We start from the raw sequence: 26134 nt of genomic DNA on the forward strand, positions 1-26134 counted from the left end.
CAGCACACAAGCATCTCTCTTTGAATGTGGGCTGAAAGTCGTTTTTGCAAAATGGTTAATTGATGAAAATCACACCAGATAAATTGGCAGTCACCTCATGTGATTAGTTAATTCCAAATGAAAATTCAGTATAAATTCTACATAGAATGTGGGAAGGTAAATATGTATATTTTATTGAAAACTCTTTTCTTTTCTTAGGAGTTTGGGAGCTTGCTTTTATCTGGTTGGGTTTCAGAATTCTTGAGAACCTTAGATCCCTAAAGATAATCTGGTGTCCAAAGAGGAGAAGTCCGCAGTATGTTAGGCCCTGAGCTGGAAATGAGGGAACTAGGACCCACTTGGGAGACATCTGTTGAGGACCCACCATATGTTGGGCCCTGGGACATGTACCAGCCAAGTCAGAAGTGGAGGAAACATGGAAGCAGTGGGCTTTAACAGAAGCATGCTCAGCACAGGAAAGATTGCTGGGGAAGTCAGGGAGGGCTTCCTGGAAGAGGGTGTGTGGCTGACTAAGGACTCTTGCTCCTCCCTGGGACTGCATTTCTGACTGCACAAATTGTTTAATCTGTGGCTGTTTCTTGATCTCTAAATGTGAATGGACCAACATCATTAGCAATAATCACAATCTAGTTTCAGCCAACACAGATTTCTTTGATCGCCATTCTGTACTGGATGTCAACACACAAGTGCCACCACGGTCCCTGCCTACCCAGACCGGGGGATGAAAATAAACATGGGAACAATCCAAAACTAATGCAGCAGTCAAATCACAGCAGGCCTATCCTCCAGCACATTGTAGTGTCCCCTTGGACACTACAATGTCCACTTAATGTCATTTCCAGCTGCACACTTTTGTGTGTGTTGAACACCTAAGTACATAAAGCCTTGATCACTGATCTAGGATAAGTTCTGGAAAAGTAGATGACTAGAGCAAAGAGCATGAACATGCTCAAGGTGTGAGGTTCATTAGAGTACGAATAACGATGGGAAATGCTGTGTAAGAGTGCCTTCCGAGGACCACTCTTCCTGGTGCTTTACGGATGTTAACCCGTTTCCTTTGAGGCGCTACCGGGTGTGTGCTGTTAATATCCCTTTTTGTAGCTGGGGACCCTGTGGTTTGGGCACAGTCACCCCGACAGGGGGCGGTAGAGCTGCTCAGGGAGCAAGCTGGCCACTCCCGACTCCAGCCAGCCCCCTCAGTGCGCCGTCTCCTGTGGGGGCTCTGACTTCTTTCTTCTTTGCTCTTTAGACAGGCATTCCTAACCAATAGAGTCTTGTTTTATTTTTTGTTTACTATCTTGTGTTCGAGTCTTGTTTTTTTGTTTGTTTGTTTTGTTTACTATCTTGTGTTCGAGATGTTTCCATGTTATTCCACTGGCTTCCGTTCATGCCCTTACCCGGCTGCTATAAAATCAGCCCAAGAAATGAATGTATTCTGTCAGGTGGACACGCCCCGTTCAGTTCTCCCCTCCTGCTAATGGCCGCGGAGGTTCGCAGTCCTCTCCATGACAAGCCACGCACCAGTCAGCCCTCTGTGTCTGTCTCCTTGTGATTCTTGGGAGTTACCCGGCGTGGGATTGGGTCAGGAGTGAGGATTTTACAGGGACCGTCTCTGTGGCTTTACCAATCCTGCCAGCCTCTGTGGCTTTACTGCTCTCGCCAGCCTCGCGTGAGAGTTCCTAACGCGCCAGCGCCCCGGCAATCCGTGCTATTGTCAGACGTCTTCGTGTCTGCCCTTCTGAGTATTAGGAAGGCTGGACATTTTGTTGTGATGAGACATTCAGGTTTGGTTGTCTGTGAAAGGGTTTCCAGTCCTTTGTTGAGGGTGGCAAATGCCTCCTTCTGGCCCATGACTTGTCTTTTCTCTCTGTTTACGGTGACCCTCACTGTTTTCAATGATTATACTCCTTCTCCTGACTTAAGAAGAAATACATATGCATTTGGAACAAACAGGAAAGCGTAAAAAAGCAGGCAGGGCCCTAAACCCCAGTGTGATGTTGTGTTGGCAGAGAACAGCCCCGCTGTGCACGTGCCAGTGCATGTGCCGGTCCCCCCAGGGGACCCCAGCGGGGTGTGGGATCCCGGGGACATGGATGGGCTCTGGAAGTCAGGCTCCCATATGGCCTCCTCCCCCAGCGGTGGACACCAGGCAGCTTCAGCTCCAGAGCTGGCCTCTTTTCAGTGCGCCACACTGCCTTGGACATCTTTTTTTCTCCCTTTTTAATGCATTTCTCCCCAATTCTTTTATTGCGGCAAAATACTCTTAATATAAAGTTTACATCTTAAGTCATTTTTAAGTGCACAATTCAGGGGTATTAGGATCCATTCGCTCCGCTGTGTGACCACCAACACCATCCTCCTCCATCTTGCAAAACAAACTGTAGGCGCTAACTCACCCCGTAACCCCTGCGCCCCAGCTCCTGGCGACCACTGTTCTACTTTCTGTGATTTTGACTGCTCGTGTATGTGAAAGCACACAGTGTTTTTCTTTCTGTGGCTGGTTTATTTCACTCAGCCTCATGCCCTCAAGGTTCAAGCGTGTTGTAGCACGTGTCTGAATTTCCTTCCCTTCTAAGTCTGAATACCATTTCATGGTGGGGTCCACCATGTTTTGCTTCTCCATTCATCTGTCACTGGATCCTGGCTTTACTTCCTCATTCCAGCTGTTACGTATAACACTGCGGTGGACACAGGTGTGCAAACGTAGTATATTCTTTTACACATTGGAGAGAACACTGGCTATGTAAACAATGGATCTTGCTTTTTTTCTCCTTCATATTAAATCGCACCATGTCACTGAAAGGTCTTCCAAATGTGGGTTCCAAGGTCTATGTAGCTTTCTATCAGTTCCCTGATTTTTAAGTGTTTAGACTTTTATCCAGCTTTTGCCATTACAAGTTACTCTGCCGTGAACACTCCATGTGTACAGCCATTGCTGCATTTTGGATTCTTTCCTAAAGAAAAGAATCCAAAGAAATAAAATAACTGAAGTCAAGAGATAGGAATGATACTTTCACTGATCTTGAAAAGAGTCCCGTATTTTTTTAAATAATTTTTTTTCTATTGGGTTGAATCATATGAAACCATTTTTGGAGCCATAAATGACTGAACACTGATAGTTTCCTGTGGTTTAAGCTAATATTTGCAGAAGTTGCTTATGTCAATTTTACTTGATTTGGAATATCCTAGTAATTTTGAAGGAGAGAATTAAAGTCATCCCCAGGGTATATTTACTTCTGATCCTGTTTTTTAGACGGGAATCTTTGGGGTTGGGATCAAGGACAGGGCGTGTATGCCACTGATTTGGGGGTTGCTAGAGATTTTCTCAAGTCTTAAAAGACTCTTAAACAATCATTTTATATTTGTATCAAAGTCGTATATCCCCCACGGAGAGGAAATTGAACAATGACAAAAGCATTAAAAGGAGAGATCCTTAGATCAACTCTTCGCAGCCCAGCTCTGCCCCTCGGAGAGTGGCCACTGTAACTTGTTACCGTCGTATACTTTCTTTTTAAAAACATTTTTACTTAAATTTAATTAATTAACATATAGTGTATTATTAGTTTCGGAGGTAGAGGTTAGTGATTCATCGATTATATACAACACCCAGTGCTCCTGACGTCACGTGCCCTCCTCAATGCCCGCCCCCCAGTTACCCCGTCCCCCACCCCCCTCCCCTCCAGCAGCCCTCAGTTTGTTTCCTATGATTGAGTCTCTTGTGGTTTGTCTCCCTCTCTGATTTTGTCTTATTTTATTTTTTCCCTCCCTCCCTGTAGGATCCTCTGTTTTATTTCTTAAATTCCACATATGAGTGAGATCATGTGATGATTGCTTTTCTTCAATTAACTTATTTCGCTTAGCGTGATGCCCTCTAGTTCCATCCACATCGTTGCAAATGGCAAGATTTCATCCTTTCTGATGGCTGAGAGGTGGTACTCCATTGTATACATACATACATGACATCTTCTGTACCCCTTCATCTGTCGGTGGACTCTTCCCACAGTCTGGCTCTTCCCACAGTCTGGCTACTGTGGACACTGCTGCTCTAAACACTGGGGTGCAGGGCCCCTTCAGATCACTACCTTTGTATCTTCAGGGTAGGTATCTAGTTTCTAGTAGTGCCTTTGCTGGGCTGTAGGGTAGATCTATGTTGAACTTTTGGAGGAACCTCCATGCTATTTTCCAGAGTGGCTGCTTCCTCTTAGCTCCTGGTCACCCTTCGATTTCCTAGACAAGCCTGGGCGTTGTTCGCAGACTGTGGGTAGGAGGGGCGAGGTCTCGCTCTCTCACCCCGCCTCCCCTCCAGGACCCCCCCGACCACCGCAGGGTCTGTCCTGCTCTTCACTTCCGGTGCTGAACCTGGCATCTTCCTCTTCATTGATTTTTCTCTAGAACGCGGATTGCCTTTGATGTGTGCCATCCCACGTGTGGATTCGCCCACTCCATCCAATAGCGTTTCCCGTGGGCCAGCACTGACCTGGTGCTGGGTCAGCAGGGAACCGAACTGACATGGGCCCTGCCTTCCAGGCGCTTGCATTCTGGGGCGGGGGGGGGGGGGGGTGTGCAGGGGGCAAGAGATGAGAAGCGCATCCTATGTCAGATGCCAGTACATGCTGCCGAGAGAAATAAAGCCAGGACAGAAGGAGGACAGATCTGGAAAGGCTGGACCAAGAGCCAGAGGCGGTGAGGGAGGGAGCAGGTGACCTCTAGGGGATGGTGTCAGGGGGCACAGCTAGTCCAAGGCCTCAGCAGGAGGGTGTCCCATCAGCTCGAGGTGTGGCTGCCCTGGGCCTGAGGGAAGGAAATGCCATCAGGGCGGGCTGGGGCAGGCGACCTTGTCGCTTGGGGACATGGTAAAGACTGTATTGCCTTTGACTCTGAGTAACAGACAGAAGCAAGGGCTTGGAGGAGCGTCAGACCTGACTTACCCGTTAGAAGAGTCACCGTAGCAGCCATATGGAGAAGGGACCGTGGGGCAGGGGCCAGAGCAGGGAGGCAGCTCCTGCTGGCGTGGCTCCATTCTAGATACATCTGGAAAGTGGACAGATGGGCTTTACTGATCCACTACGCGAGGGAATGAGAGTCGGGAACGGCCCCAGCTTTGTGTCTTCTAGAGGGAGGAAAGAGGGAGGAGGGGGTCGTACTGGGACAACGTCGTGCTCACGGATGGGGCCAGTCTCCTGGCGCTGGCGCTGCAGGTGCCTCCAGTGTTCGGCCTTCTCACACGGCTGGCATGCCTCTGGTGAGCCCTTCCATGTAGGAGCCAAACCCTTCTAGTGGCTTAGTGCCTGACCGCCTGGGGTCCTCACCGCAGCCCAGAGGCCAGGGGCCAGCCCGCCCACCAGCCGAGGAGGCAGCGCTCCGGCCTCAGCATGGTCATGCCATCCACCCTCAAGGGTCATCGTGAGCACCTCTGCCTGCTCTAGAACTACCCGACGGAGGGCAGAGCTTCCAATGTCGCCCGCCTGCTTCCCTCACACCTCCTGACTTCCTTCACAGGGTCTCCTTCACCCCTGGAAGCACTTTTCTTGGGGTGAGGTTTTCGGATTAATTGCAGCGTGAGTGATAAGAGGAAAGATGCTTAGGTACAGCAGTGAGCACACTGGGCCGGAAGGGGCTGGGACCGGGGACATTCATGGCACCGCCGGAGCCACCTTCTGGCTCTCCTCCTGCTCCTCCTGGCTTGATGAAGAAGCTTCTACTTGGCTATAGGTATGCTGGCCCGGAGGACAGGCATCACGGGCTTTTAAGCTGAAGGCATGGAGGCACAGGGTGTGGGGCCACAATGTGGGGCACCCAGGGGCCACTGGAGTCAGGACAGGCCACATGGGGGTTTGCCTTCTTCCTGTCTCTCTGTGGATGACTGGGGAGGCATGGCAGGGGCAGACCCCCACCCCTGACCTGTGTTCATGGCTCCAGAGTTCAGTCCCTTTGAGATCGCTGAGACTTCTGAGCAAGGACGAGAGTCAGCTTGGTTGAAGTGGCTAGAACGGGCAAGAGAGTGCAGCGGAGTCGAGCCCGTCTTTATCGTGATGATTTCTGAAGTTTAATTCTGGGCTGGTGTTTTTAATAGAAGGGAAAGAAGTAACAAAATGGTGATAGTTGATGCATCCCACCCCCCCAAGCGCGTTAAATATGGGACCAGTCACCCTTTCCCTCTAGGGGACACACAGGAGGCAAGTAATTAAAAGGAGATCACCAAAATGTAATTAAGACAGCCGGCACCACTCCCTGCAAAGCGGGTTCACTGTGAATAATCCCTCCCCAAACCCAATCCGTTCTTGGAAAAGGAACAACTGGAATTGTAGTTAACACGTTCCGTAAGGCCTGGAGTAGATTGAAAGTAGGCAGAGAGTAGAGATGACAATTTTACACCTACTCACAATCCGTTTCTTCTGTCGGATACCCTGCTCAATCTGTCCTCCAAAACTTGTATTGATCTCCCGTCTCATATGCCTGTCACACATGACATGTGAAAATCACGTGAGCACGTCTCAGAACAGATGCTGCCTTCACTGCGAAGCCTGGGATGCGGCGCGGGGTCCCCTCCTTGCTCCTGCGGCTGCTTCAAAGAAGCAAGGCTCAGTCAGAGTACAGGTCAGGGGCCTGGGGCCAGGGCCAGTCAACACCCCTGGACCAAGCTCGGGCCCCGGGGTGCCACACCATTCTCATGCCCCACACTTGGCTTTGAGAGCCACGCTTGGGATTTCCTGTGGGCTCAGAGGCTGGCGAGCTGGGCAAGAAAGGGGACCCGTCGGCAAGGTGTCTCCTCGCTCCTGCCAGATGAGCAACACGAACCTGGGCGGCATCAAAGGCGGGGAACGGAGCATGGAAACCAAAATCCTACCCAGTGGCTTAGCGAAAAAGAAGACAAAGGACAGTTTCTGAGTGACAGCGTTCGTACCTTTCCCACAAGACGCCCCCAAACCAGGTGAAAACATTACCTGAATTTCCCTCCTCAGCAAACACCTCTTTTTCATTTCTGGGAAAAACAGTTTACATTCAAAATGCTGTGTGCAAAATAGAGCGGATCACCTTGATTTTTGAGAATCGTTCCTGCTTAACATTTCTTTTAAGTCTGAAAGTGCACTTTCAGTATCTTCCGTGAATATAAAAATACCACTCAGAGCAGAAATAGAATTTTTAAAAGACATACTAGAAACCCATACAAAATCTCTCTACTTTATTACCATGGAAATAATGGAATTTTTTTAACAAAACGCATACTTATTTAAGGCAGAGTAATTATTTTGTCACATCGTAGTGCACAGAGAGCCAATGAGCTCTTCCCTTACTTTGTGTTTATAATATATGGTCCTTAAAGTCATGCAGTGAGATGTTAAATAATCAGAAGACGGGTGTTTCCGGGGGAGAATTTAAGACTGTAGTTTTTAACTGCAGAAGGAACCGTAAAGCACATCAGAATGTTTGTCCTCTTTCATGAATGTTGTATTTATATCAGTTCCCAACAGTGTTACTTCGATTCATCTTCCTTTTTATTGTAAATATAATGGTGTCCATGTATTTTTAATGAGTGGATAAAAAATGGGGGCATTCCCTTTTCAGGAAAGAGCTCTAAGATTGTTAGGGATGAGTTAGGTAAATTATTAAGATTATTATTTCTGTTACTTACTCCTGCTCCTGATGGCAAGAAAGGCTAAGTCCTCTCGATATTATTTCAGGGATTTTTAAATGTTTCCTCTAAATTTCACTCGCTCTCCACTTGCTAACCAACATTTACTAGTTGTCTTAGAGGCATGGCAGGTTGTGAAGGAGCAGCTCAGGCCAATTTGAACACCGGGGGTGGCCTTGGTGATTGGCCAGAGGGAGGGCCTGTTGGCCTCACCGTGCCTCAGCTGAAGGAAGAGGAATGTTATCACACATAACCTTGAATATCAGTAGCACCTCATAGGAACCAGGCAGACCACACCCACCCACCTCCCCTCTCTGGGCCTTTGATTTTGGGCTGGCTCCCCTACCGGTGGAGACCACTGGTACCTTGGCACAAGCAAGTGCCTCTTTCTTCTGAATATTGGCATCTGCACCAGTCCTAGTGCTGACCTGGTATTTGCACTAATACAGACAGCCCACTTAAAGTCAACTGTAGTGATAAAAGCCACAGACCAAAAATAACATTGTCCCAGGAGATGAAGAATTAGGTGTACAACCTGCTAAGCTTGATTACCATTTAGCATATGCAGAGTCACTCTTTCAAGGTTAAAAACTCCCAGATCTGCATCTATTACAGTTCCTCCCCTGACACATCCTGGGCAGCACCTGAGTCTGGAGGCTCCTTGGGGGAACCAGGGGCTGGGTGCCTTCTGTCCTAGCAGCTGCCAGGTAGGACACCGCTGGAAGCAGGACAGGCCTGGCCCCCAAAGGGAGCATGGCCTGGTTTCTGATGCCACTGGCAGAAATGTGAAGGGGGCCATGCCAGACTGGCTTCCACCTGGGGGGCGGGGGGGGGGGGGGTCACATTGCCCCTCCTTCTCCATCTGAGGGACCCCTTTTCAAACAACTGTTTCAGGCAGACCATAAAGTGATCGTGTCCAGTCAGTGAGGTTTGGAAGAAATCACAATTCTGAATTTCTAGTAAAGTAGTTACTATGAATTTGAGTGAATTGATTTTTCTCAAACCCAAACATCCTGGGCTCCTGGGGGGCAGGGCTAGGTGTGGTCCACCTCCCTGTCCCAGCTCCTCCGATGCTCCAGCCTGGGTCTGTCCCTCGGCCTGGTGTTCTCAAAAGCACTTCCACAAGCATGTCCTCTCCAATCTGAGTTGGCTTCCTTTCCTGATGCCCAATCCCAGGGGGACGCTACCGAGATGGTCCAAGTAAATGGACTGTGGCCCAGCCAGTGCAGGCAGGCCCCTCCAGAGTCTATTTGTCCCTCCAGAGTCACGACAGACTAATTTAATTGCTGTTTTGGCATCAATTAAGACCCGAGTTGAACATTGATTTTACAAGGTCATGACCATAACAGGAAGCCTGGAGTCCACCCAGTAAGTCATTGTCCCAAATATGTCTTGCAGAGAAAATCCAAAATACAGATGGTGCTCATATCTTGGCTATTGTCCTATGCCTAGGTGTCTAACTTGTATGTGAGCTCTCCATGTTCTGGCTTTAGATGCCCCATTCCATTGAAAGAATCTTAACTTGCCACGTTCAAGAAATGTGGATAAGAATGTGTGCCAGGTGCTGGGCCCACCCCAGGGTTGGGGGAGGTGGGCTGGGCAGGCCGTACAGACATACAGCTCCCTGGGAGTACCTCCTACTCCGGCAGAAATGTCTGTGACCACTGGCATGCAATCCAGAATGTTCCATCTCTTGCCTTTTAATGAGGCCTGAATTTGGATGGTCTATTCTGAGAGATTAAGATGAAGGAGCAAGTCCCACATACCCCCAGCCCCTCCTCCCACCCCCCTTGATGGTGCACACACTGGAGCCAGGCGCTGCTCTAAACCCCTACGTACATTAACTCGGCCAACCTCCTAACAGCCTTTGAAGGTGTGGGTTCTACATAATCCATATTTTGTGGTTGAGCAAACAGAGGTCCAGCCCCAGCAGGCCGGCGCTCTCGGAGGCCTACGTGGTGGCTGGGAGCCATCCTCACGTCTGCTCCGTGGGGCTGTTACTTGGATTAAGTGTGTCAGTGCAGAAAGAGCTTTGTATTGTCCCAAACAGAGCAAACCCGAAATGTTTGAGTTCTTTATTTATTTTTTTGATCCTCTCTTACTTCAGTGAGCGTGTGTTTGATGTTTAATGTTTAGTAATGATGTGATTATATGGTGTGGAATTTATTTGAGTGGAAGAATTTATTTTAATAGTTTCATAAATGACTTCAGCCATGAGTTTATTGAATCATTAAAGGGTCGAAGGGGTGGCTCAAATGTTTGCTTTATTTCTCCGCGTTTTATGGCAATTTCACGCTACCGAAGGGTTTGTGAATTGGGCATTTGCAAAAGCATCCGGACAGATCCTTCGTGAGCTGTGTGATGGAAGTGAGCTTGGAACCAGAGGAAGAGGAGAATTGTTCTGCATCATCAGGGCCAAGAGGAGTGCAGGCAGTTTTGATGAGCTCGCGCCAAGTCTGGGTGTTGGGAGATGGGGTTTCCTGGGCGTGGGGACCCTGTGTGCGGGGACCCTGTGTGCGGGGACCCAGGAGGGGAAAACCTCTCCCTGTGGGCATGACTGCATGGCTTGGGTGGGAATGAGGCCAGTTGAGGGAGGGCCCCGGGAGGCAGGCCCAGGGCAGCCCTCCCCACTGCTTGCTTCCTCAGCCGTCTCCAAAAGCTTCTGCTCCTCCAGGGCGGGAGACCTGTCTGCCATCCCCTGCTCTGTTCCCGGGGTCTGAGTCAGTGCCTGATACACAGTAGGTAGACCCTCATCACATGTATGAGTCATCACCTCCCTATTATGGGTAGGGGCTTGGATTCTCACACATGGAGTAGGGGACTGGAGTCGGGATAAGGTGGGAAGAGCATAGCTTTGCCATCAGTCCGTCTTAAGCGCTATCGTCAGTTTGCAGGAGAGTAGCCTGGGGACCAACTTCAGCTGCGTCCTGACCTCTCAAAGCCCAGCTCTGCAGACTAAGAGCTCATCTTGATTGTACCTTTCCATGGGAAGGATCTTTGGACGGACCCTTGTGCATTGCCCAGAAAGAATTCTTGCACGGAGAGACCTCAGGTCCAGACCGTGGTCACGCCCCCGGGAAACCTGGATTCTGCCTGGAATTCTAGCATCACTCCCCGACTTCTGCAAACAGCGCACTGGGCTATCGGCACCAATCCGCTCATGGCACAGTTCTTGGGACCCCCTAATAGACACGAATGCACTGTCGGAGGATGTGCGGGGGGGCTCTCGATCGGGTGGTGAGGGTCTGTACCCTTGCGCTGGCACACAGAGCTTCTCCTTTATTTTTGTCTGGATTTTTTATGTCCTATCCTTTTTGGTTTTTGGTTTTTTGACAGGCAGTTTTGCTGCTGTTGTTATTTTTAACATTCATTTATTCACTGTAAATACAAATGGAGATACAGTACAATTAATTTCTTTGCTAATCAAAATATTTGATCAAATGAAGCACTTTTTCAATTCTTAGAAGTAATTATCATGTTCTTGAAAAGGAAGTGGAGGAGCTCTTTACTGAGTATTTCTAATTAGGAGTTTTGCTACCTGCTGTGTTCTTACTCTGTGTGAAGTTTTAGGATTTTTTTTTTCTCCTGTAAGGAATGATAGAAAAAGTATATAATTTTCCCCCAAGTATTCAGAACAAAACTTAGTGGAAGAATCATGTGATCTGATTAACTAATTTTAACCTTCATAATAGTTACATGAATATACCGATGTGTTTCTAATCTGACAGCTGAAATGGACTCGCCAGACCATGCTGGCTGGCCTTTCCCTCCCGGCCACATGACTGCCACCTTGGCCACCCACACGAGGAGGGTCACAAAGTTCCCAAGCAAAATGCCCACCGTCAGTGAACACCAACAGCCAGAAAACCATTGGCACCAAACAGCTTCCTTCTTTTCTCTGTACTTCGAGCTCACCCCTTTTTCTCTCTTGCTAACTAGACATTCAGAACTGTATTAGTCAGTTACGCCAGGTAACAAACAACCGCAAAACCTCCATGACAATGAGCACATATTCCATTTTTGCATCTGTACGGCGGCTGATCCAGGGTGGCCCAGCTCAGGGGACCTGACTGGGACATCTCTGCTGTGTTCTCACCTCCTGCTCAAACCAGAGCTGTGCCCAGGTCCTGTTCTCAAGGCCCCACCCCGCCGCCACACACAGGAGGGTTTGCCCCCTCATGCAAGAACTGTTTATATTCTTTGTTCCTGTTACACTTGCTAACCTTTCCTTGCCCAAAGCAAGTCACACAGCTGAATCCAAAGCCATATTCCCAGCTTCTTCAGTCCGAGGAACCCCAGAGTCACACACGGCAAAGGATATGGTCACAGGGCGAATGGAAGCGATCAGGCCTTGAATGCAGTATTCCACAGGAAACAATGGACATGTACCTCCGTTTCCTACCCGACTGGATTATTTGACACTTCAATCCGCCTCTTCCCTATTGTGTTCTCTCTTCCCGTTATCTAGAAAAGTTGTTTGGGATATGACTCAGTGGCAAATTGATTTCATAAGTCAGCCATGATCGTGGCTGAACAGAACTTGACAGGATGCTAGAAGCCTCTTTTCTGGAATCATTCCCTTTTCCAGCTGTTGGAAGAAGAGTACGATGGCATGTGAGCTAACAACCTCCCAGGTTCAGTGAATCCTTCCGGAGCACACCCTGCCTGCAGCTGGCTCTTGTGGCCAGTATAACCCTCTCCTCGGGGCCTCCTCCCTCCCTCGCTCCCCTTGGTTTGGTCAGATGTGGGTTAGGTCTGCGAGCTTCTCACTTGGAGCTTCCCCCACCACCTTTGTCTCAAACAGGTCGGTACGGTGCCTTCCTGAAATGGATGGTGTGGTCCCTGATTATGCCTGCCTTCTGGACGATTCTTACAGGGCAGTTCTCTTGCACTGCTGTGGCTATCACTGCTTTACAGATGGAGGACCTACACCCAGAGAAACGAAGCAACTTGCTTGAAGGCACCAGCCCCAGGGCTGTGTGAATCGGAGCCTGGGGCAGCTGGTCAGGAGATCAGGACTCTGTGGAGTGCCCACAGTGTCGCTGGGCTCCTGCCCAGGCTCGTGGATCTCAGACCTGGCTTCCACCTCCCTGGCAGGTGGCTTAACCAGAATGCCTCCGTGATGCCGCACGGTAGAAACAGTATTAACCAGGAGCCGGAATGCAAACCCGGGTCTGTCAGACTCAGGCAGAAATGTCTGGAATCACAGCCCCCAGGAGCAGAAGCAGCAAGAATGGCTGCCCACATGTGCCAGGTGTGGGGCCAAGCATGCACGTGTTGTTTTGTTGAAATCGCAGGTCCATCTTTTGAGATGGTTTTTTTTATCCCTGCTTTATCCCTGGGAGGAAAATGAGGCAGAGACGGGTGTTTTGTCCTGCTCAAGGTCACAAGAAAAAGGCCGAGCTCAACTCCCATTTGGCTCCGGCTAACCCCAAAGCCCTCAGTTGATGGGAGACTGTCCTCGCCCTCCAGGCCCAACGCCCTAGGCCTGACCAGTGTGGCCCCCGTGCCCTGCGCTCCCTCTAGTGTGGTGAACCTGGATTAATGGGGCCACTGCCTCGAGCTGTGGTCCAGCCTGAGCCAGACAGGTGGACCCCTTCTTCTTGTGCTGGTGTGAGGCACCAGAGATGGCAGGTCTGGCCTGACCAGGGATGATGGGACATGGCATGGGGATCCCAGCACTGGGCCCGCAGGGCTCTCCCTGGCTCCCAAGCTGCGTGCGCTGGGAGAAACCCCAGTCAGAGCCACAGACAGCGTCAAAGACCTCGGGCGCAAGAGGGAGAGGAGCCCTGGAGCTGGGCGGAAGGCACGTGCTCCAGATGAGTTCCGCACAGGCCCGTGCTCGCCACTGTCTGACCACTCCCTACCCTAGACCTCCTCCCTCTGACCACCCCCCACCCAGGCCGCCTCCCTCTGACCACCCCCCACCCAGGCCGCCTCCCTCTGACCACACCCCACCCAGACCGCCTCCCTCTGACCTCCACCCAGACCACCTCCCTCTGACCCCTACCCACAAAGAGCAGCCTCTTGGGTGATTCCTTGCAACGGCAGGACTTAGAACCACAAGTGTACATTGCTTGCTTTTTACTAAACTCGGACTTGCTTTTTACTAAATGAGATCTATGGACACGTTTGAAGCTGAAGAGCACTCTGTGCGACCCATAGGCTCTGTGATGATTATATACTTCCCATATTGGGACATGGTTTCTTTTACATATTTTGCCAACATTATAAAATCACAAAGGGGACGAGGAATTTTCTTCTTGGCCGGGGTGGTCCGCGTTTCCCTGCAACATCAGGAGGGACAGTTGTTTTGGTAAAACCAGGCTCCATGGATGCCCTTGAGTAGATGAGAGAAAATTCCTTCAAAACAGAAATTCTCCAGCCGGGTCAGACCTATGGTGTATAAGATTCCACTTCTTTTTGTGTGTTTGTTTTAAGTACCCAGGACAGCCCAGTGTGTATACAGGTGTTAGATGAGAGCGTGCAGGCCCCAAGGCCCCCGTTCCAGACAATGGTGTGGACGAAGGTGGGTGCACGACGTGGTTCTCCACGTCCCCGCTGTCATTCCGATCCCGAAGGTGCCTTTTATGGAAAGCCTAGTTAGTAGCGGAAAGTGACATTTACATCGGAAGATAGTGGTGTCCTTTCTGATTAGGAGAAACATTCCTTCTAGTTATAGAAAAAGCACCATTTCCCCCCATTCAGATATAATGGTCACGTGAGAAGTGCCAGGGACACAAAAGCGCCAGACCAAGAGCCATCTGTTCTTCGCTGGCGTCTTTAGTCACTTGGAGCGAGGCTGGCGGTGGCTGAGCGGCTTTGTTCAAAAGCAGGATGAGAACGAGAACGGGGGCACCTGACAGATTCCGCCCCTGTGTGCCCCGATGGAAGAACCAGGAGGCTCTGCCCTTGCCAGGCCAGGGAGGCGGGGAGTGCTCTGGGCGGCGTGGTGTGAAGTGGGAGCAGCCTGTCCGCAGGGCTCAGGTCACCGAGGGGATGGCTGTGGTGGCTCAGGGAGCAGCAAGAGCTGCGATCTCTGTTTATTCTTTGTAGCGTTTTTGTCGTTTCTAAGTTTTCTGCAGTGAAAACACAGTAATTACTTTTGCAGGAGGCCAAAGACGATTTCTAACTGGCAGCAAAACCCCCTTCGTGAGAAGATTCGGTTACCCGCACTCTGGTGTGCCTGAACAGGAAATTGTGTCACCTCTTTTCTCATTGGCAAGTGCCCGTGTGTGTGTGACCCCTGGCCTCCCACCCTCCTGACCTGGGAGAGGATGGGGCCACCTCGGGCTGCAGCTCAGGGCCTGTGGGAAGAGCTGACTTTGCAGGCCGGAGGCCTTGAACATGGCCTTGAATATGGCCTCAGGCTCTGGGTTTTCAGCTGACTTACACCGGCACTTCCTTGGCCTCCCAGCTCAGTTGTCCTCTCCTCGGGGAGACCCGTTGTGTCCACGGCATGGTGTCCCCTTCTGAGAGCACGCAACCTGCTTAGAATCTGCTCTCAGGTGAGCTTGGCCCTGGTCTCTCTCTTCCTTCCAGAGACTCCCCCTGGGTAGAGACCTTATTAAGGATTACTTCGTACCTCTGCCTCCCCAGTATTAAGACGAGCGCCTGGCACATACCAGACATCCCACGAGTGTTCGTGAAAGACTCAGGACAGTACTCATGGCTGTGCACTGAGCATTCATTCTCTGCAAGGGCAGCGCACGTGTCATGTGTGCCCAGCACAGGTGCCCCCCGCCCCTCGGGGCTCTGGGAGTTAGATAATAGCAGGGGTCCGACTCGCGGCCCAGGCTGTCCCACTGAGCAGGATTCCCTACCAGGCTGTCCTCAGCATCACTCACCAGACTGTCCCAAGCCCCGGAGCTCAGGACCCCTGACCCTCCCAGCTTGGGAGCTCCAGTGACCCTCCTGACTTTGCTGCCCTTCTCTCTCCACCCAGAGAACAAGCATTAATACTTGCGTGTATGTGCACACATGTGTGTATCACAATCATTTGGACCGTTTTTTGGATCCTTTTCCACTTAGTACATCACAAAAATTTTATTATATTATTAAATTATTCCTTGAAAGATTCTATATAACTACACTGTAATCCATCCTATAGAACTATCAAATCTTGGGGCACATGGGTGGCTCAGTCTGTTAAATGCCTGACTCTTGATTTCGGCTCAGATCATGACCGTCATGATCTCAGGGTCATGAGACCAAGTCCCACATTGGGCTCCTCGCTCAGCAAGGCATCTGCTCGCGATTCTTCCTCCCTCTCCCTCTGCTCCTCCCCCAAATGGTCCTTGCACGCTGTCTCTCAAGTACATACATAAAATCTTTAAAAAATAAATAACGTATCATATTTAACTGTTTCCCTACTATCAGGCATCCAAACTGTTGCCAATTTTGTAAAATCTTGTTAATTTTGTAAATAATTCTGTAATGATTATAGTTCCATGAGCTCACCTTGTGTATTTCCCAAGGTACTGGAAGGACTGTCTCCCTTGGCCAAGGTGGAAACCCAGGAGGACCGTGGTTTAAAGTAGATGGGTCAGGAGAGAAGAAAAAATTTTCCTTTCTGAAACTTGGATGTTCTTTCTTGCTTACAAGGTCACTCTGAGCCAAAGCTGTCCTGGAGTCAACCACACCATTCAATCCTGCTTTAGTGGTATCATGGCTCGGCCACAGTTAGAGGCCTATTTCTCATCCACTAACAATCTAAGCAGGTGGCCACTGATGTCCTTGCATGTTTCTAGACCAAGCTACACTCTTCTGATTGTACCCAGTTCATAGTGTCACTATCGGGCAGGTCAAAAATTTCATTGCTACCCTTTCCCAAGAACTTCGTGGCAATTCTCCTATATTTATCCTCCCTATCAACTTTAGTGTCTATATGTGTGATGATTCTCCCAAATATCCACTGAGATTTTTATTAAGATTTTATTAACTTTATTTATAATTTGAGATCTTTTGAAATGGCATCTTCCTATCGGGGATCACGGTACACGTCCATTTGTACTCCAACCTGCTCTGACAGCCCCTCCATAGAATGTGCACAGCCGTCTCTGTGTGGGTCTTGTGCTTTCATATGAAACTTAGCCCAGAGCATTCAAGAGCTTGTTACCAATGTAAATGTGGGTCGGTTTCATGATACAATTTCTAACGAGTTATCATTATTGCCCCCAAAATGGTATTGCTGTTTCATATTTTTGGCTTTATTCCAGCCCCTTTCCTCACTGTCTGGAGATTTTCTTGTTGTACCATCACATCCACAAATAGCAGTGAATCTCGTTGTCAACATTCATTCGGTTTATTTCATCTTCTTGTCTTATTTCGAAAGCCAGAGCCTCTAAAAATATGAATAGTAGAACTGACAGTCTAGCGTGCCTATCTTGTTTTGGACTTCAGTGCTTTAATATGTTACTCATTTACTATGTTTGAAGACGATGTCTGGCTAATACTCTCAATTAGGGAGAGAGTATTACACACAGGATCTTCATTTTATCTCTGTGTGGTGCAGAAATGGCTACACTGTTTCTAACAGGATTAGTTGCTGGATTTTGTTAAATGCCTTTTGCCATCTGTCGATCTGTGACCTCATATAAGGAATTGAAAGGTCTGCTAATTCTTGGAGGATTCTTATAGTTGGGATAAACCCTAGTTGATTTGTGATTTAAAAATAATGGGGCTAAGTATTCCTAATGGTCTTTTTAAAAATGTTTTAATGTCTTCATGTTAGTGCTTGTAAACTAGGTGAGCTTATATTTTTTGTTTCAAGTGTTTATAATATGTTGGTGTTAGGGAAATATATATAATGAGTTGGGACACCGTATATTCCTTTCTGTGTTCTAGAATTATTTGACTACTGTAAAAATTATTTATAGCTTAAAAGTGAGATACAGTTTGCCCTTAAAATCAGCTAGGTTTGGCACCTTTTTAATAATAGATGATAGATCTTTTAATAGCGTTTTCAGTTTCTTTTATGGTTACCTGTCTATTCAGGCCTTTCTAATACACAAGTTAAATTTAGTAATGTCTCTTTTGCTTAAAAATGATCCAGTTTCCAAAAAAAAAAAAAAAAAAAAAAAGATCCAGTGTCCTCTGGAGTTGAAACCATATTAACCCAGGTTGCATAATCTACTAAGTGAGAATTCTTCTACATCTATTGGTAGAATGAGAGGATTTCCATTTTGTTTTTTGTGTTAAAACTTCCAAAGAGCACTCACATAAACCGTCTCATGTCAGCCCTTCCTTACTCCATCTGGATCGATGAGGAAACAAGAGGGAAAGGGGGCTCAGGGCTCGCATGGGGCCACACTGTGTTAGAGGCAGAGTCTAGCCTCAGACCCAGGACACCCGCCATCCCGGGCTAGACTTGTCCTCCTGTGTTCTTCCCAGCTGGGGGCCCATCCTTCTCAGGGCACAAAGGAGCGCCAAGTGTCAGGTCGGGCTTCGAGCACAACTCTCCTCCTGGAGGAGGTTCCTTTGCACTCTGAATACCAACACCCCGTGGAGTGTTTAGGGAAACAGCCCTGTGCTTAGCTATGGGAGGTGAGCTGTAACTGTCTGGAAATGTATCACATCCACCAGTAAGGTCAGTCTCGTTTTCTAGAATGGGAAAAAGAAAAGCATTCACTTGCTTTGAATGGCTCCAAGTGGATGTCTTTAAAAGCAGCTGTTTACCTTTCAGTGGTTGAAGGTGACACAGGCTGGGGTCCGAGTGTGGGGTCATGTTTTTGAGGGTATTTTCAGAATCATTCTGTGTTTGATGCAGCTTCATAAAGTAACATTACGCTCTGTCATGAAGGAGAGTAACACAGAATACATATATTGCTGTGGAATTGCTGAAAATGAGACATGACCAAGTTTTCTTTTCATTTAAATTCAATTAGCCAGCATGTAGTACATCATTAGTTTCAGATGTAGTGTTCAATAATTTATCAGTGGTGTGTAGCGCCCGGTGCTCATCACATCACGTGCCCTCCGTACTGCCCATCCCCCAGGTACCCCATCCCCACCCCACCCCACCCCCAGCAAACCCTCAGTTTGTTTCCCAGAGTTAAGAATCTCTCGTGCTTTGTCTCCTGCTCTGATTCCTTCCCAATCAGTTTCCCCTCCCTTCCCCCGTGGTCCTCTGTGCTGTTTCTTACGTTCCACATGAGTGAAACCACGTGGGAATTGTCTTTCTCTGAGACTATTTCATTCAGCATAATCCCCTCCACTTCCATCCACACTAATGTAAATGGTAAATATTCAATCCTTTCTGACGGCTGAGTAATAGTCGTTTGTGTATATGGACCACATCTTTATCCATTCATCTGTCGATGGATGTCTCATCTCCTTCTACGGTTTGCCTATTGTGGACACTGCTGCTATGAACATTGGGGCACATGTGCCCCTGCGGATCACTACATTTGTATCTTTGGGGTAAATACCCAATAGTGCGATTGTTGGGTCATAGGGTAGCTCTATTTTCAATTTTTTGAGGAACCTCCATACTGTTTTCCAGAGTGGCTGCACCATCTTGCATTCCCACCAACAGTGTAGGAGGGTTCCCCTTTCTCTGCATCCTCACCAACACCTGTCGTTTCCTGACTTGTTCATTTTAGCCATTGCGACTGGTGTGAGGTGGTGTCTCACTGGGATTTTGATTTGTAGTTCCCTGATGACAAGTGATGTTGAACATTTTTTCACGAGACACAACCCAGTTTTAATACTAGTTGGGGGGATTAAACATGAAAATCTTGTGAAGGTCTTAGCACAGTGCTACGCATCACGAGAGCTGTTACAGCTAACAGTCACGACAGGTTTTGATGGAGGAAATTTGGCAGATTTCAGAATTCAGCCTCGTCAGGAGACAGCTGTCATGCACTGTCACCCATGCATTCTCACAGAGCCCAGTGCCCCCTCCCATCCCACAGCCTCACCCCTTCCTCAAATTTCAGGAGCTGAACCGCTGAGGCAGCAAATGCAGGTCTGGTTTGGGGGTCCTTTTTCTGCTCGCAGCAAGCAGGTGGATGTTAGGGCGGTTTCCCTGTCCACTCCGCCGACCCCTGTCCCCTCATGGAAGGCTCAGGACACCGCTGCCCTTTAAGCCCCAGTTGCCCAAGTCTGGCTTCATCGCAAGCTCAGTCTGTCCTCCTGACTGGCCCCAGGCTGAACACAGAGTGATGTTGGGTCTTAGCATCCATTGGTGATCACGAAGTAACTTCCTCGCCTGCTATTCCTGCTGTCCTGCCTGTCCACCATAATGGTCATCAGCACACGTAGAACGTGGTCTGCGGTCCTCCCCAGGCTCCTCTCTGCTCACCTTGCCCGGCCCTCTTACCAGCGCATAGCCCATACATCCAGTAGGAAGCTCCTTCTCTCCCCACCCCCTATTTCCCCATAGCCTGTTCCTCCTCCCTCCAGAAAGCAGCCCTGAGCCCAGGCCATGGCTCACCCCATCTCCAGACGCCCAGGCACCATGGACAGCGCCAGGAGGCCCTGACATTCGGCCTCCCGACTGCCCAGGAGAGGTTTGGAACGCCTGGGGCTCAACAAACCTGCTCCACAGCCCTGCTCAGCCTCCAAGCCCACAGATTCTGCTGAAAGCCCTGTGGGCCTCGAAGTTTTAGGCTTAAGGGAACCCGTAGCCAGCAGTGGTGCTGCAGCATCACGTCGTAGTAAGGGCCCGCAGAAGCTGCCTTTCCAATTCTAACCACTGGGAGTGTAAACTCTCTGCGCTGATGTCCAGAAATAAGAGCGGTCTGGATCCGCATTTACTCCCTTAACTCAGAGCGGACGCTCGCTGTGGCTTTGTGAAGTGAACCAAAGGACAGAGCAAATGAGTGGATGCAGGAGAACAAAGGCCTGACCTCCCCAGGGCCGTCTCCACATGACCTCCCCCTGCACGGTGGCTCTGACTTGTGGCTCCCTCTCCAAGGCCAGGGAGCCTGGGCTTCCCTTTCAGCCAAGTCTGAACCTCTGTTTGGATCCTCTCTTAGACCTGCCTCTGGGTGGCACTTTTCCTCACAGAGCCGGGGCTCCCCTGGGACCTGCCATGAGCGGTGGGCCCGGAGCCACGAGATGACTTATTGTTTATTATAAGGATCAATCTTCCTTTTTTTTTCCCCCAGACTGCTGCTGAGTGGGCTGAGAAAATGCCCAAAGGCCCGCCGTCTATGTTTCCCAAGGAAACGGCAAACCAGGAGCTGCTGGCTCGGCTGCACAAGGCGGTGGGCTCCCACTACCGCGCCATTGCTCAGGAGTTCGAGAACTTCGACACCATGAAAACGAACTCCGCCTCCAGGGATGAATTCAGGGCCATTTGCTCCCGCCACGTCCAGATTCTGACAGATGAGCAAGTAAGAAATGCATTTGGTTCCTTGTCCTACGTGGTGGTGTATGAGCACATCCGGCCAGAGTTTAGGGCTATTCTCTATCTTGAAAATGCTGGAAGGTTTTGGGTGGTGGTGGTGTTATTGTTTTGTTTTCAATCTTGCTGAAGACTCACAGGAGCCTTCTGTTTGTGTAACAAGCATGAATTGCACCTTTTCAGTCAGGGCACATATAAAATCAAATTCTTAAAATCAAATTAAACTGGGCTCCAGCGACCATGCTCCCTCTTCCTTCTCTGGATAATCACTGGGCCTGTGTCACCCAAAGACTCCCACACCCGAACGGGGCAGCGTAGAGCCTGGGGGTTGCTCTGGGCCTCCTACCAACCCCTGTTCCCTCTCCCCGCCCTCCCCCTGGTTCCATTGTCAGTGTTTCCAGAAGCTCTGGGGGTACCACTGTGACCATGCTGGTGACATGTCCACCCCACCGGCTGGACACAGACCACCGTCTCTGAGGGCCTCCTGCCCATCACAGAAGAGATTCTCAGCAGTTTCCTCCTCAAAAACTGAGTGGTGCTCTTTTTAGCTCTGACAACCTGTTGCATTGGCTTCTCTGCTCTCCGGGACGACCTTCCAAGGCCAAGAGCGCCTCCCAACAGGACGGCATCCTGAGGGTCTGCCTTGCTTGCTGACTTCAGTCCGTAATATCCCTACATGTCAGCAGCGCCCAGGGCTCGTTCCTCACTGGGGCCCAAACACCAAAAAAGAGCCCAGCATAGAGCAGGTGCTCAGCAAGTCCTTGTGAATGGATGGTGTCGTGGCTTCGGTGTCCACATTCTCCCACGCCACGGGCCAGTGGCCAAACAGCTGGGATGACACAGAGCACCAGGGATCCAAGCACGGAAGCAGAATTCCCTCCCCAGCAGACAATGCACTGCTCCGAGCACTCTCCACTGGTCGAACAAGCTGCCACCCTCATCCGAGAGAATAGCTCAGGTGGAAACTGAAATCCAAAATACTTCCAGAAGCAACCCCACCCCCGTGCTTCCTCTGACTCTGCTTCGGCTCAGCCCAGGTTCCTGGGTGGAAAGGTCACTCTCGGCTCCCAGGTTGGGTCACCCCACAATGAGGCCTCATTTTCTTGGGGCTTCAGGATTCATACAGCCAACCCCCTCCCCACTCAGGCTTCTGAACTCGCCACCCCCGGAAGGAATTCATTCATATTGAGTAATATGAACATCAGATTTCACTTTCCTAAAATCCCACTTTTTTAAAGCGTTATGATCATTTTTGTTAACAAATGGAAGTGCTTCCCCCACCAACCGTACAGTCCCAGAGATCATCAAAGCTGAGCGAGATGGCTATTTGCAAATACTTCTCTCCATTACCATAAATGGATAGAAATCTTTAAAATTAATCCAGTTGCCTTTATTATTCTATGGGGCCAACTAACAAAGGTTTTGCTAATAAAGATTTTTCATTTCATCTAAATGAGCAAAATTTTACTCTAATTATCGATGTAAATTAATGACATGCTGGCATATCCGGCGTGTGTGACAGAATTGGATTTGAATTGTCCACTAAGAAAGCTTCCACCATCCCCAGCACATCCAGCCCCCCACCTCTCCAGCAAAATCAAGCACTTATTTTTAAATGCTGTCTCTAAAAATATGCAGACACATCTCAAATATAGACTGCATCATCGAGGCATCAAAGTCTGGCGCAAGTACCATGGTTTAAGTTGGGGAACGATTAGCAAAAATTGTGCTCTATTTGGGAAGGATGCTTCTGGATACAGGCTGGCGAACAGGAAGCCAAAGCCATTGAGATGCACGTTTTCTCCTTGCATGAGTCATGTACCAGGACCTTCTTGGGTGGATGGTACCATGTCTGTATGGGGAGACAGAGAAGTAATTTGGCACCCCTAAATTGTCTGGACCTCGCTTGCCATTATTCAGAAGGGCTAGGGCTGGGACCTTTCCATCCATGTTAACCAGCATCCTAGTAGAGATCTCCTGTCTTGGTTTATTTGCTGTATAAAAACTAGCTCATAAAAACAAAACAAAACAACAAAAAAAAACATCATGAAGCTGAGACGTCAGCTTTCTTGACTTACAGAGCTCTGAAAGCAGGGGAAGTGCCACATCTTTTGAAACCTTCTGGTGTAAGTAACCTTTCAGCAAAGGAGAGCAGCTTTCGGAGCAGGTGGAGTTAGAAACTGATGGGTCTTTGTGACTCAGCAGAAAATGTCTAATAAAAGGCCATAGGAGCTGGGTCCACTTGGATATGACTTAAGAAGATAGGGACCCCCAGAGAGAGCCTCTCCTGGTCAGGCAATTGAGATCTGTCCTGGCGACTGCATGGGGACTTGGCTCTATTTGCGGCTGTTAGGGAAAGGAACTATTCAACATCCTGAACATTTCAGACATGGTGTTTCTTTAACAGATGCCTCTAGGAGATGAGAAACACGCAGGCAAATAACAAACAGCCCTTCAGACAGGCAGACCTGGGTTTCAATGCTGCTTCTGCACTTGTCCAGCTGTGTGACTTTGGACAAGTTACTCAGCCTCTCTGGGCTTCATTGTCCTTGAACTTTGTTTGAGTTTGTCGTTGCTGCCGTTACCCTGAGGGTGCGCAGTGCACAGGCATCAGACTCCTCCAGCAGGAGACGGCCTCCACTGTGTGTGGGCCCCAGAGCTGGCACCTCTGCCACGTTCCCACCCCTGATACCCCTTCCGTGGCAGTCAGACCCAATCTTGTCTCTGTGGTAGGTCTCCGGCAAGAGAGTTCCCAATCCTCCCCCGCCCCCCCCACCCTGGTGTCACTGACCTCTGACCTTTGCTCTCTATACAGATGCAGAATCTGGGGTTGCCCCCCCTCCTCCAGGCCTTTTGCTGTCATCCTTCCCCCAGGAGCCATGGATCCGTGGCTGGGCCTGGGGGGGGGGGGGGTGTGGGAGTTCCTGCCCCTCCTGAAGGCAGACGGGTTTGCTTCTTCCTTCCCTCCCCCGGGGGTCCCGGTCTGGAGTGGGTTTTGCTCCGCCTCCCCCAGCGGCTTTACGCTTTCAGTTCCCCGGAGCCGAGGCTCTGGAGAAGCGAGTCTGTCTGTGCCATCTGTGCCGTCGTCGTCGTGCGCATTGTCTCCGGAGCCACGACAGGGCGGATGGAGGAGAGCGGGTGAGCGTGAGCGTGACCTGTGTCTGGGCCTCCCGGCCAGTCCAGCCCCTCGTGCCAGCCCACACTTGCCCTGGACGGATCTGTTAACACTGTCGCCGATTTCCTCCTGAGCTCTGCCAGGCGTGAGGGCTGGGGCGTCCGGTTCTCCTGGAGATTTAAGGCTCCATGACATTCGGTCCCCTGGGCTCCCTGGAGCCTCCCCCTCTGATGGGCCTTACACGTTCTGATTCGGTGAATATTTGACTTTCTCTTGTTGTGGGGATGGGAGGGGCGCTCTCCGGCAGTTTCCCCATCACAGCAGTGGACCCCGAAGTCACGTGTTTTTCAGTGTTCAGAAGGCAGTTGCTACTGCACGTTTGAAGAGGACACTTCAGGAAGGGCACGATCTGCCGCCGTGACATGGAAACTGACTCAGAATTTTGCCTGGGTTTCGCGCCCGGCTCCCAGGCCTGTAATTTCAGAACGCGCTCTCATGGTGCCCGTTTCTGGTCCTCTTGATGCCTCTCCAGTCCCCGCAGCCCCCAGCAGCCTTGTCCTATGCCACATCCTTCGCCTCCGTCTGTGTTCTTGGGTGTGCCGACCTATCAAGATTGAGGGGTGACGTGTGGGCTTCCACTTCCCACGCATCCAATTCCACATCGTCCTGGCAGCGTTCATTCTTCCCTTCATGGTGCAGAGAGGATTTCTGTGGTTCTGCCTTGACTTTCACTTGTACCACAGATTTAATTAGGAGTTGGTTCCTCCCTGCTCCTCCTGCCAGACCAGGAGCCACCATTATTGTCCTTGTGGTTCCATAAATACCCTCGCTTCCATGCTCCAGGTGCTCACCGCATCCTCAAGCATTCACACCCTCCTTTGCATTCACCCTTGATAACATGACCTTCCTCCTCCTTCCTCTTCGTGTTGCTGACGCAGCATGCGGGAGAGCCCTCCACAACCCACTTCCTCTTATTCAGCCACATCTCGCTGTGTTTCCTAAAAGCCCTGTGTGAGGACTGGGATCACAATATGGCTTTGTGCCATCTGTCCCCCTCATTTTTAAAGGATCTTACCATTGTCTGGTCAGTCTTCTGTGAGTTTTGTAGGACTTTCCGCAGTTGAGCAAACATTTCCAGAGCACCTGCTGTGGGCTAGTCCTTTTGTGAGATGTTCAACGTTCGAAGATGAGTCTCGGACGACCTTCAGAGAGCTTCAGGACCAGGAAGGGCAATGTCCCTTGCATGGGTGGCTTCAGCACAAGGGGAGAAGGTAGAGAAGCATGCCAGTCATCTGTCCTGGGGGGGTTGGGAGAACCTTCCTGAAGGGAGACAGTTGGAGGTGGTCACTGCCCTTGGTGATGGTGAATTCTCTCCAAGACCACGTGGTGAACCACTTTCTCAAGGTCTCTCATTTCCACACGGCGCCTCTTGGAGCCATCCTTGTAATTTCCTGAAAATCTACTATTCTTTTGAAATAAAAAGTTTAAAACCCATTAATCAAGAATATTGTCCCAGACTAAACCTGTTTCCCTTCTCAGGGCCTGGAACATTCCCTGTCTCTTCCCCACCCCTCAGTGCTTCATTTCCAGAATTTCAGACAGAGCCAGCAGGGTCTCTCATCACTGCCTTTGGGAAACCCGGAGGCCAGAAGTGCTGGCCAAGGCCAAGGCCCACAGGAAGGAGGGGACACCGCTCCCCTTGGCATGTGCTGAAATATGGGGCCCTACCAGTTCTGAAAGGCCCTAAAAACCAACTCAGAATTAAGCTACCCCTCTTCTTAATTCCCCGAAAGCCCTCAGTCATCAAAAGTGGCTCAGGTAGGATGCTGGGGTCACTCTGCTCGGTATCTGTGCTCATATGGTCCAGACACGGCCTGGAACCAACCCAAAGCCACATGCTGCAGTCTGGTTTCCCTTTTCCAGCTGGTGGGGAGGCAGCTCTGGCCCTCTGTGGGCCACGTACTACAGCTGTGAGCGCAGCAGGGAGCGTGGCAGAACTCAGGTACCCGCAAGGAAGAGAAATGAGGCCGGCCGG

General features: G+C 49.9%; 1 protein-coding gene across 1 annotated transcript in view; it reads left to right on the forward strand.

Annotated features, from left to right (window-relative positions):
• EFCAB6 (EF-hand calcium binding domain 6) overlaps positions 1-26134 on the forward strand; it is a 201548-nt gene that overhangs the window by 164223 nt on the left and 11191 nt on the right. Inside the window, exon 25 of the mRNA XM_059404572.1 lies at positions 20746-20973. Within this exon, the coding sequence (XP_059260555.1) occupies positions 20746-20973 (228 nt within the window). The remainder of the gene's footprint in view (positions 1-20745; positions 20974-26134) is intronic.

The sequence above is a fragment of the Mustela nigripes genome, chromosome 6 (genome assembly GCF_022355385.1).
Source record: "Mustela nigripes isolate SB6536 chromosome 6, MUSNIG.SB6536, whole genome shotgun sequence".
NCBI lineage: Eukaryota > Metazoa > Chordata > Mammalia > Carnivora > Mustelidae > Mustela > Mustela nigripes.